Raw genomic sequence first — 16,692 nt, 5'->3', positions numbered from 1 at the left:
AGTGCACTACAATCTACACTGAGCATATAAAGTAGTGGAGAAGAGGTGCCATTCTACACATTTGCTGTGGCACAAACTCTTGGTCCCCTGTTTGGGAGAGCACTGTCATGTACGAGTGCCTGTAAAATGAGCACTTGCACGTTGGGTCTCCTCTGTTCCCTCCTGCTACTACTCAGTGGACACAGCAATTATCTCTCTTCCCTACCAGCTAGTGTTCATCCCTATCCAATCTTCTGAGTGCACGACAGCTATTAAATTCATAGATGATGGTTCTCACAATACTTTTAAGAATGAGCACCAGATCCTGAGGAATCTGAAACCTCAGCCCTCCCTCCTCCCCACCAGATAAAGTGCTCAAGTCACAACCTTAGTGGTATTTTAATTTCCTTTTTTACCCTGAGTCTCTTGATCCCTGCCCGTGTGATTTGCTGACAGTCGTACAGTTCTATCCTCTCCAAGCTGTGGCAGCTTTTCAGGTGCTCCAGGGAGGCATCCGTGATCAAAGGGCAGTTGTCCAGCTCGATCACCTCCAAGCGGTCGTGTGCGCAGGCGCCGTTTCCCAAGTGACGAATCCCATCGTCCGTGATCAGCTCACAGTGGGACAAACTCTGCATCCAAACACAGCAAGTTAGCAGCCTCTGCCATTGGCAAAGAGAAGCCAACACCCTGCCGGGGGACACGGTGGGACAGGAAAGAAGATGGCCCACATCTCATAGGTTTGGACTGGTTTGCCACACTGGCTTTTTGGACAGGTCTATACTCCCTCCTTGCACTGGAGCCACTGCTGCACTCCAGACCGCAGGCGCTGGGCTCTGGGGGCCTCCAATGATTAACGTGCCTGCAAAAGGAAAACTCATAGCTGAAGCGCAATGGGAAAGGCAGCTGCTGAAAGATGAGACCCACAGGGCCAGGAGACAGGATGGCACAGAAACAGAATAAATACCTCTGCTATTGAAGAAACAGCCTTTGTAAAATCCTTGGCCTTACACATCATGGGAAGGACCCTGTCACTGGGTCTAAGAACCAGCAGAAATAAAATGTCACCTACTTGGTGCATTTTTTTGGGGGGGGGGGGGGGGGGGCTGCATCTTAAGAGTTCTTGAGGAAGAAGCGGGGCTTGAGCTAGGAGATAGCATCAGCCTGTTTCTCTGTTGAGGGGCACAGTGTATGGAAGGGATGGCTGCACAGGAGAACCCACTGACTGCATCCCCCCACCTGCCAGGACAGGTTTTCTCATGATGGCAACTGAGCAGCACACGCAGGGATGCAGAGGAGACAGACTAAATTCCCAGAAATTTAGACCAAGAGCAACATCGCTTTCCAGAGCCAGCAAGCTTTCCAGGTCTCAGTTGCCCAGCTCCACACTACCAGTGAGAAGGGCTGCAGTCTTCACTCCTACATATGGACTGACAGCCCAGTTTGTAGACAGACTCTGCTAGGCTTGCTGAGGACAGCTAGAGGCTGGTACCAGGAGAATCCAGTGTCCTAAAATTCATTTTCAGGCAGCTGTGGGTGCCTGCCGTATGATTAATGCTAGCAGTAGGGGAGGGACAATAGGTTCTTCAGGGTCAAGTTTCTAGTCGAATTCTTCCAAGCCTTCGCAACATGTCTATGAAGTCAAAGAGACAAATCCCCACAGGCAGTGCTTAAAATCCCTTTGTTTATAGAAAGAAAATGCTGAAAGTCTCACTTATAATACTCACCAGAACCTGAAGCCGTGGACAGTGTATGGAAAGCTGGATTAGTGTACTGTCTGTTATCTGGAAAAAAGAAAAAGCCCTTTCATGCTGGGTGCTTTGCACAAGGACTTTCTCCCCCGCAACGAAAGAAAAACTGCAAACAGTCACCTAATCCACAACAGTGTTCCCCACAGTCACTCTCCTGAGCCCCTCAGGAACTCATCTCCTGCATGACCAAATTTCAGATGTACAGATTCTTCCACTCCCTTACAGAAATCAACTCATGTCCTTAAGGGACTGTTAAGGCAGAGGTATTGCTGTTTTTTTCGAACTTCCTTAAGTAGCTCTCATGAAATAAGCTCACAATTAAGAGAAGCAAGTGAGCAGACCTCTTCAACACCACAATGTCTCCTAAATATTTGTCTCTGAAAGTACAAGAGGTGTTCAAATCCCCTTCCAACAGCTTGGTGGATTGCCGAATTGTTCCTCTTTATTCTTCAGGAAGAAAGAGGCTCAACACAATGGCTTTCTAATCTAAAAGCATTCAGAAGGGAACTTGCTGGGATGTCTTTGTTCAATGCAGTCAGTCCAAGGACACAGCCCAATTTTTCTTCTTCCTTTTTTGGGTTAACTTTAAATCACTTCCTGTCTGGACTATTTTAATTTCCTCTTGTGATGATCTCAATTTCTGCCCTGTAAACATCAGGAAGTACAGAATACCGGGGTCACACTGTTCTCATGGCAGGAAGCACAATCCTATTATCTCCACTGTCTTTATCTGAATCAATTTCAAATCTATCCTTAGGGTTACAGATTTTTCATGGGATCTTGAGTAAATTCAACTATTTCCCCCCGTAAATGCTACCTTGAAACGGATATCAGCTTATAGCACATACCCTACAGAACAGTGTGTAGTCACATACAAGAGACCTCCTTAAAACTAACAAAGACAGCTGCAGCACAGGGTTGTAAGAGACTCAGCAATAACACATTCGTTATATTACATCCCACTGCCTTTGAGGAAGGCTAATGGTAGCATGGGCACCCCATTTCAGGTTGTTGCCATGTCCTCTATAAAATCACTGCTGTTCAAACAATCTGGCTATGTTTTTTTCAAAACAGATGTAACTTCCATTATTTCTAGCAATATATGTAGCACAAACCTTTCCTTGCCTTATGCGTACAGATCTTACTCTGGGACTTTATCTTGTGTCAAGGGTCACAATTCACACATCTACTACATGACATTCAGGACACACCTATTACTATTAAAGATTTTTTATTATTTACAGCAGCAGTTATTACTATGAAATATGAACAAACTACAGAAGCAGTATTTTCATATCCAAAAACATCTCATCTTCTTGCTCAGGATTCTAAATCAAGCTCTCATTTGGAGACAATCTATTACATTTTCGCCATCTTTCCACACTGCTGTGACCGTGCTGAAAGAGAAATAGCCAGAGGTGGCACCTCCTACCTGGACGCATTCTTCCAGGTCCATTTTTTCAAGCTCATGGCAGTTCTAGGAACAAACAGAAGACCAAACACACAAACTAAGTGCAAAGGTCAGACAGCAAATATAAACACAAATACAATAAAGACAGTTCTTTTTAAAAATGAAGGTTTTTCTCCACAAAACATCATGACTGGAAGGAAACTTTGCTGCTTCTTTACGAGCAGCACCAAGTATAGTACAGGAAATCTAGCAATTTCACTCATTTAAAGGCACAGAGGTTTTTTTAATTCATAGAAAGTAAAGGTAGTTAAATTTAGGGTCACTTGTACACAACACAGATTAATCTAGAAAAACAAACAGTAAAGTTTATAACTCCCAAGTATTTAACATTTCATGTAGTTTGGATGCACATCGTCCTAGATGTGTGGGTCAAGATTACATACAACCTAATTTTTGTAAATTAGCTTCCACTCAAACGTCAAGATCAAAAGCATTACAAAAATCTACATTCAAGAGAAAGCTACTGTTTCTTCATATCTATCATGAAAAGAAAGCAAAGATACTTGATGAAAAAGTGGAAATGAACACTTACCCTAGCTAGAGTGGTAAAGCCCACATCTGTTAGTTGAGAACACCTTGCAACTTCTAATATTCTGCACAGAAAGAATTTATAATAACCATGGTGGAGTCATTTTGCTTTTCAGAGTGTTTCATTAAAAGCTTCCAGCAACCCAGAAAAGTTTGACCTGGTTTAGGCTGTGCTCTCTGAGAGGATAATTTGCACAGAGCATCCACCCTCTATACCTGAGTGTAGGTCACAGGGAAAGAAAAAAAGAAGTCAGGCTAAAAGGGAACTCCAAGGGTCATCCAGTCCGTACCCCGCTACGAGGCAGGAAGGTCTAATCTGACAAATGTTGGACTAAGGTGCTCTTAAAAACCTTCATTGCTGGACACTCCACCACCTCCCCGAGTGATCTCTCCTCTGGCTTCCACCCCAAATACAGATCTCATCGTGAAAAAGGGTGTAATACACGACAACCTGCCAGATGAGCATTAGAGAATAAATATTTAATGCCACAACAGAAGAGTTTGAAGTCTTCAAAGAGGCAAACTACTTGCTTCTGTGAAAATAGATAAACTTTCTGGCAGACAGTTACCACGGCTCTACAGAGGTTTCCTTCACATTGTTAACATATTTATCTTTATAGAAAAGGAAGCCAACTTTCTAAAGTGCATTACGCATTTTACTGTATGGAGCTTAATACTGTAAAGCTGCAGCTGCAGCTGAACATAAGCACAGAAACCATTTGGAACCGAAATCATATTTTACCTTCCTCTTTCAAAACTGGTTTCCATACACTTGTATGCTACGCTTTGTACCCGTAATTCTTTAAATGAGATATCATGGAAAACATTTGTGCTTTGTTTTCCCCTGGAAGACATGTATTTTATGCCATTTAGTACAGGCCACTCGGCTGTTACAGATGTCAGATAATAAAACTGTCTCTTCTTTCTGCACCTGGCCATTTTCTGAATTATAGTGAAGTCTTCCTGAAGAAACTTGTCCTAATAAAAAAAGTCTTAAAAAAAAAAACAAAACAAAACCCAAGCACCTGCAGAGATGTTGCTGGAAGCCCACTCTGTCAAGCAGAGTGAAAGTTTGCACAAATTCCACCTGCTACAAAATCGTGAAAAACCTGTTAATATCACATGTCAAGAGGAAACAATGTTTTTTAAATGTGTTTTCAGTTCTCAACACAAAAGTAACCTAACCTCAACTGTTTTTCATAAAAGAACAAAAAGTAGATACACAATGGTGTAAAAGGAGACTGATACTAAATGAGTCTATTGGCAGTGCACACCACCACGGCATGGAGCTCTTTTACCACTGTTTTACTCGCACAAGTTTAGAAACCAGAAGTTTGGGTACAATTATGATCATCCCATAGCAACTGCCTGGAAAGAGCTCAGTGATAGAAAGTGTCCTTTCAGAAACACCTTCAAACTCTAAATTGTCTCAAATACTACATGACCATGTCACCAAGATCTTTTGCTCAACATGAAAAAGGTCACTGGAGCTCAGGTAACTCCGCAGTGAAAACTTACCTAAGCCTTGGGCAGTTCTGTCCCAGGGCATTCAAGATGGCATCTGTAATGTTAGAGCAGCCTGAAGCACACAAGGATTGTAACTTGTGGCATCCTCTGCATATTGTAATGAGACCATCATCTGTTATTTGCTACAAGAAAAACAATAACAACATCACAAGCCATAACAATGTAGGTGGAGGTGCAAGGCACTGCATATTTTCCTTCTCAGGCTTCCAACCAGGCACTTAACTGAGGCCAAGTTATGCTTCTTTCAACCCAAAAATGCATTCAAGTATTTCACTGGAGCAGCTGAAACAGGATAAGCCACATTGAAGTGACTTGTAAACATTCGGAAAGTGATTCCACATGCACGGAAACGTTTCTGAGCTGGGCCACGTGAGCGATGGGGGAAGGCACTGTAGCAGCAGGCCTAGACTCGGTCTCCTGCCTTCCTTTGCAACCCTCGCTTGTAAAGACCTTCTTGGCTGAAACTCAAGATGAGAAAGCACCCAACAGTCAGAGTTACCCACAAAATAAGCAGCAGGTTGTTTTCACAAACAGCCTTTTAAAAATACACTTCAGTGGTTTGGGACCAAAACCTGAACTGCAAGAGACAGGCTTACAGCCAAAATCACGTTAAATTCACCCCGTGGCACAGCAGGTCCATCGACCCGCTGCGTCCCCGGACACGCAGGGTCCGTCCAGCCCTGCGTGTTCTGCTCTGGGATGGCAACAGTGCACAAATCTGCTCCAGATGTTTCCCCACATAAGCAAGAGCACAAGGGGCTGCGACTCGGTGTGGCTGTGCCAAGGAGCCGCACGGGATCAAGAGCAATGCAGGCAGTGGGATAAGGGAAAAAGGGACAATAGGTGGCAGAGGCTGTGCATGCTAAAGGACCAGATTAAACCTCACTTAAGTCTTAGGTTCTGGATTTTCAGAGGCAGCCAGACTCAATTCCCACAGAAAAGCACCAGCCTAGGGACTGGCATTGCTTCTTTTGAAATAGCAAACAGCAAGTCTGCGGGCTGGTAAGCCCAAGTTCTGGAGTGAGACAAAACTGAGTAGAACTTGGTATTTTCAGTTACAGCGATCAAGAACCTTATTGGTTTTCTTCCCCCTTTCTGCCTGTTTGTCTCTCCCCTTCCTGCCTCTCCGCTAGACCCCAGACGCAGGGCCGGAACTTGCCAACAGTTCAGCTCCTCCTTTGCAAGCACCCAGTCTCAGATGGATGGGCACCAGTCTCTAGCCAGCCTAGTAACTGGTAAAGCTACTCCTCGAACAGGACTGGGAAAGGACAGCCCTGCAGCCCCAAAAGGCCTTGCCCACTTCCGTGGAAAAGGAAAGAGACTGTCCAGTTACTGCATCAGACAAACCGCATGATGGTATGTACAAAGAGCCCATTCCAATTTCTTTTTTGGCATAAATATACATTTCTGGCACTGCAGAATAACTGGTTTAAAGCCCTTCTGTGCAGGGAAACTGCACTTCTTGGTTCAATTTTATAAAGAGACCAGAGGAACCATCTGGCTAGATCACCACACAAACACTCCAGCCCAATGGAAAGAATTTTTCCAGCTAGTCCTGCAAATGAGTTTAGAAGCCCCGTGGGCAGGGCAAAGAGACAAACAATTCTGACAAAGTGAATGCTATCACAGTGTTTTGGGGGCTTATTCAACATTACTGAATGCTACCAAAAAGCTGTTTTTCATCAACTATTTTTAAAAGTCTTGTAAATTTACAATTGCCCTGTCTGCCTAGATGATGACGTTTCTGGGATGGAGTACATTCTGCATGGTTCTGCTTAGAGATGGCCTCTAAATGCACAATGATGGCTGAGTTGGGAAATCATAGGAAGCTTTACTTACTAAGCATGTTTGAAGGTTTAAAGTCACCAGTTCGGGACAATGTGCACCGATGTATTTCAGAGCTTCATCCTCAAGCTGCAAAGAAAAATTTAGAGACTGAAGCAACCTGTTAATACTTGAAGCAATCTTCAAATAAGGCTTTGAGAACAATAAAGCATCTGTGGTTTGTATACCTATGGGGGAGGAGGGCAACGCACTGCAGTCTCAAAATGCACAGCAATAAGTGCATGCTTTTTTTTTTTTTTTTTTTTTTTTTACCATCTCAGGAACAGAGTTCAAAGACCCACAACACTAAGTTACTGATTTGAAGAAAAGCATGATCAAACATGCATAATTAACAAATCAAGTAGTGAAATCAGAAATAACTTACAGGAATTAAGGAAATGCTTCACTAGCGAGGGCCTGTAAGTAACACTAATTTTATATTGCAATACTGGAACTCAGGAAAAAAAAGCCTTACTTCAATGTGAGGAGCACAAACATATCCAGGTTGCTTTCTGATGATAAAAAAGCCTCCTATTCTTAAATCTATAAGAACAGATGGCAAGTAATTGATAACGAGGATGTATTGCCATCAATATTACTCACGACTCCATAAATTACTAGAAACTCAAGCTGTTTCTATGACCTGGATTCTCAAAATAGGCTGAGATTGTTGTATCTTTAATCAAGTCATTTTTACAGCCATGTATACCCACCTCATCTATTAAAAATCCAACAGTAGTATAAATTTAGAAAAACTACTGACTATAGCCCTTACAGCTGGGCTTTCTTGTGCACACAAGGGTATTATTGCTTTGTGCACATAACCACTGTATTGTTGCTTTGCTTATCATAATAAGCTTTCAGGACTTCCTGTGTTCGTACACAGGAGAAATATGCTTTTTGCAAAACAAAACCGTATAGCTGTTTATCTACACACAGCAGGCAAAAATGGCATTTATTGACTCATACTTGAGGAATCCTTACCTTCAAGAAAAAAAAAACCCAAATCCAAACCAAATAAGCACTGTCATTGTTCAGGTACAAGGATCTAACAGATCAGATCATTTTCCAGGTCTGCCCTGAGGCTCTTAAACTCTTGGGAGTCTCTGGGTCACAGGTTTAAACTCCTGTGGGGTCAGTTTTACTCTCTTTTTTCAAGGACAAGATTCTGAGATACACATTTGCTCCTTTCTAGCCTATGTCTGCATTAAAAAGACCCCAGCCCACTTAAGTAAATAAAATAAGAATTAGCCCCCACATTCTTTGTGAAATTGCTTTGCAAGGAGCTCTTGCTCATTAAAAGAGTAATGCTCAAGGTTGATGTTCCCCACGCCCCAGTTCGTAATTGATATAACTTAGTAAAGTCGTAATACAGGGAAGTATTTAATATATTAAACTTTTCAGTGATTCACCAGGTAAAACAGTAAAGAAAGATTAAAGGAACTTAGTCTAAATGACAAAAAGCATAACAAGGGGGCAAAAAACCCCTTTTCAGCTGTAAGAGTTAGTGCACCATTTATATATTCCAAAGTACAAGCATCACAGCCTCTGCAGCCTCTTCAAAATATACTGTTACAGCTCAAGAGCTATACAATACACTTGAGGGAATAGTACTATGTTCCTGACTGGCTGCAGAAATGTCTTTTCAAGGATTCACATACACAGTGACTCTCTTTGACTAACTACAAGATCCAAACGACACGTAGAGGAAATTCTATCACCAGCGCTGATGAATACTGTCATGCTTTCTAAAATTTTCTGAGCCTTCAGAAACGGATGGGTCTAGCCATGAATAACAAAGTTATCTCCTCTTTAAAAAAGTTTGCGCAATGTGTTCCCGACGGGAAAAAAGAAGAATGATTCTACAGCTAGATATGCAATTTGTTCACTGTCCCACTATTCATGCTGAGCTCAAAGCTATTAAAGAATTTCAGTAAAAGCAGTTAATCTCCAACAGACAGATTGTGAGTAATTTCAGTAACTTAACATTTCTGGAAATAGAAAAATCCACAATACTTTATCCCTATACTTTCAGTTACAGCAGAAATAAGCCAGCTGTTATTATTCAATTTGAGCACTCTCCATAGAGCCGTACCTGCGTGCAGCCTTTCAGAAACAGGGCTTTGAGTCCACCACAGCCTCTCACCAGAGCCTGGATGCCATCCTTAGTCACTTGGTCGCACCAGGAGATATTCAGCTGTTCCAGCAGTGGGCATCCCTCACTTTGGAGGTGAAAGGAGAAGTGTGTGGCAACTTGGTTTTGTTTTGGAAAGAAATCCTGCTTCAAGCCAGAATCTAGGAAATTCCCATTTCTGGAACCCACGTGAGTACAGATGTACACCCGCACCCCACACACCCACGGGGAACACTTTTGTCAAACAATCTCCAGGTGTGAAGAGCTCTCCAGAGGCAGTATCAGGAGCTCTAAAGCAGAGTATTAGTAGGGTAAAAGACTGCTCATTTATCCCATTTTGGACACCTCCCAGTTCCTATACAAGGACAGACACTGTGGGCTTTCTGGATCTGAACACAACCAAACCACCCTCAAGGAAAGCGAAAAATAGGGTCGATTTCTGCCATGCTGCTTCTAACTTTCCAGGTGTAACTTTGCATTTGCCAATAGGAGTAACACTTAAGTGTAATTAGGAAGAGATATACGTGCTACCATATATTTAAGATAGCTGGAGTACAAATTTGACCATGTGAAATTAGAGACAAGGATGAAGACCCTCAAGGGAAGGAAAAACCAGGCTCAAAGTATTTTAATGTAGCTACAAAAATAATTTAATCATTCATTTATTCTTTCAAATCAGTGTTTTCTTCTGGTGTCTAGATTCACCCTCCAGAACTTTTTTCCCCATGATACAGCTTTCCTGTATTTTCTTTTATTCCACTGGTATATAACTTTTTTTTTTTTTTTCTTTTAATAGCTTGGCCTCTATTGTTACCTTTAGTGTTTTTTTTGCCTCGTTCTCTGTCCCAATATCTTCCCACCAATGTCTGTCTGTCCCTTCCTTTTCTAGATTACTTGGCAATTCCATTTAGCAGATTTAAGCAGTTATATGTCTCCTAAGCAGTTTAAAAAGACAAATAGTCACATGCTGGTGTTCACCTTCTAGCTATGTAAACAATTGCTAAGTACACAATGGTACACTTACAGTGAAGAAGTTGACTGTTAGTAAACAAGTATTTTAAAAAGGCAAACTAAGACTTTTGTCTCCCCCAAAATGCCTCCTCCAAGACTTTAATAGACTATTATTCTTCTTCTACTGCTAATAACCATCAGGACAGATACAAACAAGGTCGAGGGCAGCTTTTACTGAGTCCTCCTCCTCTGTCTCGGCAAACTAGGAGGCACAACATGTGAATGTTGAGCTCTGCTGGGGAATGCCTGAATTCTAGTCACAGTTACACCTCAGCCCACGTCAGTCTCCTCCAAGGCACATGAGACACATGGGGCAATGGTGGGTCACACTATCTGGAATCAATCGGCAAAAGTCAATGTTGTTGACTCCTACCTCAGTGCTTTCAGAGACAGGTTGGTTATGGAAGTGCAGGAAGCCAAATCAAGGTGCCTGAGTTTAGAGCAGAACTTACTGAGGCTGGTACATGTACTGAAAGAGAGCATACAAGACACACTCATGCAACAGATTTATTCCGAGTCATATACATTACACATGACATACATTGTGTTATCTACCACATGCACAAGCCTGGCCTTCCCTTAAAAAATAAGGGATGGAGAATGTAACATGGTGCACACAGAAAAGGGGATGACAGGGCAAACAGAGAAAAGAATTTTACTCACGCATCTGTGATCTTGGTACAGCCATTTAGGTTCAATACTTCAATATTTCTGCAGTTCTGTGCAAATGTCCTTTATTAAAGGAAAGGGAAAACACAGTATTTTCCAGGCAATAGCCTTCCAGATGTTTTACAGTGTTTGTTTTAACTGTAACATCAGATACAATTTTGTAAAATTGTCTCAAACAAAATAAAGAAGTAAATAAATAAAATAAATAATTTATGTTGCCCCATATCTTGCCTTGGGAATTCCCAGCCTGAAGGCAGAAGCTTGTAATTCAGTGCCAATTACTACTTAGCCTATAGCAGCAGCTGGCACTATTTTAATGAGAATTGAGAAAAATGGCTACTGTGTGAAGTTAAAAAATGATAAGTTAAAAAGGCTTATATGTTACTGCTCTTGATGTTTTAAGTTAGACACACAGGCTAAAGATCTCCATTCCAAAGTGTTCATAAATTATTCCAATCCTCTGTGGTTGTAGAAACAGAATAATTCTTAACGTCACGTTTAAGAGCAGAAAGAAGCCATACCACTACCTTAATGCATTGTCTCCCACTCCTTGACAGCCACGCAGGCTTAACTTCCGCAAGAAGCCCCCACATCTTTTAGAAATATTCTCAACTACGCGGCCCTGTCGGAGACAGAAAGGACTACATTAAAATCCGAAAGTCACCTGATGATTCAAGAAGTTGAATTCAAAATTTTGCAGATTAACAACAGTTTGTTATTCTAGGTAAAACTGTGCTAAGAAAACAAAAATGCCATGATAATAATCTAAGGCAGGGAGAGGGAGAAGTATTCAGCTTCTGAAGATGGAGAGACAAGGAACAATTACCTAAAGCCGCTCAGGCTAATGACTGAGGAATTTCCTCCAGTTCAGAGCTCCTGGACATCGATACAGACGACCAAGAAAGGTGAAAGAAGCAATGCCATTGCTACAACATGGGCAGTAAGATTTACAAAAAAGTACAGTCAATGTACTATAAATGGATATACTTAAATTTCTGTTCAAAATAGAGATGAGGCAGAATCAGCCCATGAGTTTTATTCTGACAGAAAAAGGGATTCAAACATTTGTGTTCAAGAGCTCTAGAAAAATGCTTTTTTAAATTTCAAATTTGTAATCAATGGAAGCCTCCAAAGACCCCACTACAAGCTAGCATTTACCCAGCTATTTCTCACTGTGAATGAAGTGCAAAAACCATTGAGAGAATATTTATATCAGTGTCCAGAAGTTCAAAAAACCTTCCCTTCTACTATAGTCTACGTGGCTGTTCATCACAGAACAGGAATATTGCTTGGTTCTTCCAAGTACTAGTTGGCATTTAAGGCCTCCATAATGATGAAGATATTCTTCTATAATCTTTTTCCAGTCCAAAAGAAATATCAAGCATCAGGCTCGGTACAATGTAATACCACAATCAGAAAAGGGACACCAGCTTAACTAGATCTCTGCGTGAGCTTCTGGTGACATCTGGCCGCTTGCTTTCAGGGGCTACGGGAGCAGCTCTATAGCCGCAGTGCACTGCCGAAGTGCTGCCCTGGCTGAAGGCTGCCAGAGGACTGAAGCTCGACCTGCACGTCCGTGTAGAAGGGCCGGAGAATCTGAAACAATCCCCGTGTTTTTGCAATTCCTCTAGCAAGCCTATGAATTCATATGCTTGAATTAGAGGATTCAAACATGTTTATATAATATATGGAATTTACATCAACTGATGGATTTACATTCCTTAAAGCAAACAACATTTAGGACATCAGAAAATCTAGCAGGTACTTTTAGGTTAGGTACAACATATTCAAGCACTTTGTTTTAAAAGGGGAAGTCCATGCTTATGCAAGAACATGTGTTTGATGTATAGAGTGGTGTTAGAGAACAGAGAGACATTAAAACCATGGAAAAACCACTCAAGAATGAGAAAAACCTAGTTTGTATTTGCAGCACTCCTGCCTCCCTCCCTCCTACACAGACCAACGACAGCAGCAAGGCTGAGATGCTCTGTCCACGTTTCCTGCTACCTCCATAGACCAGGCACCACTGATAACTTTGCTCTACCTCTATGAAAGTAAATAATTATATGGGTCCAGAACTTTCAAGGCATGTTAAGAGATAAAGTATTTATTTTGAAGAACAAAAATCACACCATTTACTTCCTTCAAGAAGTCTCAGGCCACTTAGACCCCTGCAAGCGCACAGAAGTCACAGTATCAGAGGCCTGTTCCTTTATCGGTGCACCTCAGCTGCTTAGATACACAGCTGGCAGAAAGAGATTATTTTAACTCTTTCCTCCACAAGTAATGTGTTTATTTCCAACCAGTTTCCACAAGGTGTGAACCTTCAGTCATCATGTGCTTTACGCCTCTGCCTATAACGAGTTAAAATGATATACTCCCTATCTCCCTCCTCCAACATGTTTTGAAGAGGATATAACATTCTGATAAGAAACTTAAGGGTGGTGGTTTTTTTTTTCCTCATCCCTTTTCCTGATTAATGCAATTTTAGCTTTAAGAACAGCATAACAGCGGCATCCATTGCTATGAGTGCCAAGTAGTCCACATCTAACAGATTTAGAACAGCTACAGTGAAGCATTTCCAAAGCTGCATCTTTTCAGAACAATTTTGACCTCATTCCCCTGAATCACCTTCACTTACATTTCAATTTTTTATATTAAAGATAGACAGGAAAGGATAGACATATTGCAGGCCATGTTTCAAAAGACATTCACTGACAAGTCAGTGCTACACTAATGTTTCTCTGAGTGCAAGGAAAAGTAGCCTAAATTCTGCTGTACAGAAGCAGTAGTGTTCCACAAGAACATACCTATTCTACTTATTTCTGTTTTCAGAACACACACAAAAATACTTTCCTTCTATTGCTACCTTTAAGTCTTGATACAGATATATAATTCTGTCCATTTTCAAAAGCTGAATGGATTGCCAAGACTTTAAAGACTCCCTGAAGCTAAGAAGAACTGAAATTAATGATTTCTATCTCCAGGGAAGGTAAAAAGGGTTACACTGGGAGTATTAATCCATTCTAGGCTGTAATTACATTTTAACAAGAAAAATGGGTTTGTATGTCACTTAATTATACCTCAATATCCCTCTGGAAATCAAACAGGTCAATTCGCTGCCAGTTACTGCCATCCAGGGCCAGAACATTCCATGCCTTTATCGGGGGAAAAAATGTAAATGTGTTGTTAATATGAAAAAAAATGCCAGTGGGGACCTAGTTACAGTTTGCTCCTTTTATAAACAACATTCTGTCTCAGATGCAAAAGCAACAAGTAATTACAGCCAACAAGGAAAACTGTGGAGTTACCAGAATCACTTGCTCGGACAGAGTCCCCTCGCCTACATGGCACACTCTTCGCAAGTCCCCAAAACAGGCAAGCCCGCGGTGCCCCGGCCACTTCTGCTCCCACGGGAGGTGTAGATGCTGAGCCCGGGACAGGAGACAGCGGCGGAATGCGGGCATCTTCCCAGTCCTGGCTGGAATCTAATCCCCTCTGCAGCATCGCCAGCTAAACCAATGCCTTTAGGGGATGCTAGCAGGACCAACACGAAGATGAAGGATACCAGGACACGGGCGAGTCCCAAAGGTGACCCTACAACTGGCATCTACACTGACAAGAGAAGCGAAGCTACTCTGAGGGCATGAGGACTCGGTGGTGCTGGGATGGCGGACTAGGCGGTGAGATCCCGTAAGCGATGGACGAGGCTGTCATCTTGCGCACCTTCTCTCTTGCCTCCAGCAGAAAGAGGTGTTCAAGGCAGTTCCACAGCTAGGTGCATGGGGTGCTGTGTCCCACAGATGGAGAAATTCAAAGCTTTGTAAGCTGTCCAGATAAAGCATCCAGCTCTTACCTGAGAACTATGCACCACTGCCAGGGTGACAGTGTTTACTACCTCTGACTTATGCATTTGGTTTGTTTTTTTTAAACAAACAAACCAACCTCATAGGGTTCATGCTACAAATGAGAACCAGGAACTGAAAGTTAATAATTCTGCCCTTAATGAATCAAAAAGGTTGTCAACACAGTACTATACTTAAAGTTTTAATTATATAATCAAAGTAAACAACTAGATCTCTTAATAACCATGAGTCCATCATTATGAAAGAGTGCATATATATAGGCACGTTTTTAAACTACATCTCCATCACAATATACTAGTTCTTGTGCAAGCCACGTATAGACTTAGAACAGCCAACAGAACTGTAAGTATTAACTGATTTTCTGCATTTTAAGTCTTATTGCTGATATTTGTTTTGAGGTCTAGTTATTGCCATGAGAAAAGTAATAGGTCCAGTGGAAAAGAAACGCATCAGGGGATGCAAGTTATAACACAGCGTATTTTAATGTGTGATGTAGGGAACATTACACACAGCCTTTCTGTAGCTCTGTGCAGATACTTCAGTCCTTCACAATATGTTCTCTGATGCCCTGTGGACTGTGTAAGCAGGAACAAGTGACAAAAAATGGGAGTACACCTTGACATCGGCAAGTATCTTTGACAGCCCATTTTGGTCAACATTGTTCTGCTGGAACAGTGAATTTCAGCTGGAAGATCTTTCACTAGAAGACCTGTGTTATTCAGAGAACATGGGATGATAACTGTAATGCCTAGGCATCACACAGGATATTTTTAAATGCAATTAAAAATGTTTAAGCATAGTCTTTTTTTATTCTTAGGTACTCTGAATAATTAAACAAGCTCTGGTTCAAGTTTGAACCCAAGATTGATCAGTTTTGTACATGTGTCACTGAGCGCCAGCTCTGCCAGTATGGTGAACACACCACTATAAACACCTTCCCCTGTAACCGACTTTCCAATCTTGTTGTGGTGATGCTTCCTCTGTGTGTCTTATTAGATACTGGCAGGATAAAGTATCTGAACAAATCTGGTAGCTCTAGATAACTGGACCTGCAGTCAGAGGAATCTTCCCAAGCGAATAATGCAAGATGGATTTCATTAGCTGAAGCTCACACAACTATGAGCTACTTCAGGAAAAAAACAACCCTAAACAAAACAAGACACTCATTTTTCTTCCATGCTTACTTCAAATATATCCAAGTAGGAAAGTAAACCTTCATTGACCATGCAGCATATTTATGAATCAAAATTTCTATATCTCCACCAAAAACCACAAGATGCCATTTTAGACTCATCCAAGTTTGGTATTTTCATCAGTGCAGGTCTCCTTTACAAACCCAGGCTGACTGGAGAGTTCTTGGGCAAAAAGTCAGCCACCTCCCCTTTGTAACCTGCTCAGGGCCTGGGATACCAGCAAAATGGTATTCAAGTTTTGAGTCCCCCTTCACTAGTGCCATCAGAAGTTTCTGGTATTGCAGCGTTAATACAGGACACTAAATAACAATAGTTGAGTTGCACAAAGCTCCCTGGTACAAATCCTCCCAGTTTGACATGCTAGGGAAGGCTGGAGGGAGAGGATTGTCACCCAAATCCAAATCAACTGGTAAAATCCACCAGCAAGGAAGAAGGTTCTTACCCTGGAAACTTGAGCACAACGACACAGAGTGACCACATCCAGGAAAGAGAAAATTCTGTAACAGAAATAAAAGATACCTTATTGGTTATCTACATTTAAAACAAAGAGAACATGGAAAACAAAGGAGAAAAAAAAAAAAAAGACTGGAGACAGCAAAACTTCTTTGTAATTCAGTTGAAAGCTGAACTGTGAAAAGAAGCGCAGACCTAGCAGTTAACAAATGAAAGCAAAACACAGATACTGAGCCACTGTGAAATATTAATCTCACACCTTGTAGTATTTACTGACAGTAAACTGAAT

At 41.6% G+C, this 16,692-nt stretch overlaps 1 protein-coding gene across 12 annotated transcripts in view; it reads right to left on the bottom strand.

Moving 5' to 3' along the window:
* The window catches only part of FBXL20 (F-box and leucine rich repeat protein 20), a 44,047-nt gene that overhangs the window by 3,131 nt on the left and 24,224 nt on the right, over positions 1-16,692 (bottom strand). For 5 of the 12 annotated variants that reach the window (XM_030021996.2, XM_030021994.2, XM_030021991.2 and 2 more), the window contains 12 exons: positions 16,393-16,447; positions 13,975-14,049; positions 11,419-11,513; positions 10,886-10,954; positions 10,596-10,691; positions 9,173-9,299; positions 7,093-7,167; positions 5,245-5,375; positions 3,731-3,791; positions 3,160-3,204; positions 1,704-1,760; positions 396-608 (listed from right to left, as the gene is read on the bottom strand). In XM_030021996.2, coding sequence (XP_029877856.1) covers positions 396-608; positions 1,704-1,760; positions 3,160-3,204; positions 3,731-3,791; positions 5,245-5,375; positions 7,093-7,167; positions 9,173-9,299; positions 10,596-10,691; positions 10,886-10,954; positions 11,419-11,513; positions 13,975-14,049; positions 16,393-16,447 — 1,099 coding nt within the window. Of the gene's footprint in view, positions 1-395; positions 609-707; positions 839-1,703; positions 1,761-3,159; positions 3,205-3,730; positions 3,943-5,244; positions 5,718-7,092; positions 7,168-9,172; positions 9,300-10,595; positions 10,692-10,885; positions 10,955-11,418; positions 11,514-13,974; positions 14,050-14,238; positions 14,682-16,392; positions 16,448-16,692 lie in introns of those variants that run through there. The other 7 variants (XR_005933086.1, XM_041125622.1, XR_005933090.1 and 4 more) reach the window with 7 other exon arrangements.

The sequence above is a fragment of the Aquila chrysaetos genome, chromosome 8 (genome assembly GCF_900496995.4).
Source record: "Aquila chrysaetos chrysaetos chromosome 8, bAquChr1.4, whole genome shotgun sequence".
Taxonomy (NCBI): domain Eukaryota; kingdom Metazoa; phylum Chordata; class Aves; order Accipitriformes; family Accipitridae; genus Aquila; species Aquila chrysaetos.
The sequence above is the reverse complement of the archived record's forward strand: the minus strand, read 5'-3'. Positions and strand labels throughout refer to the sequence as shown.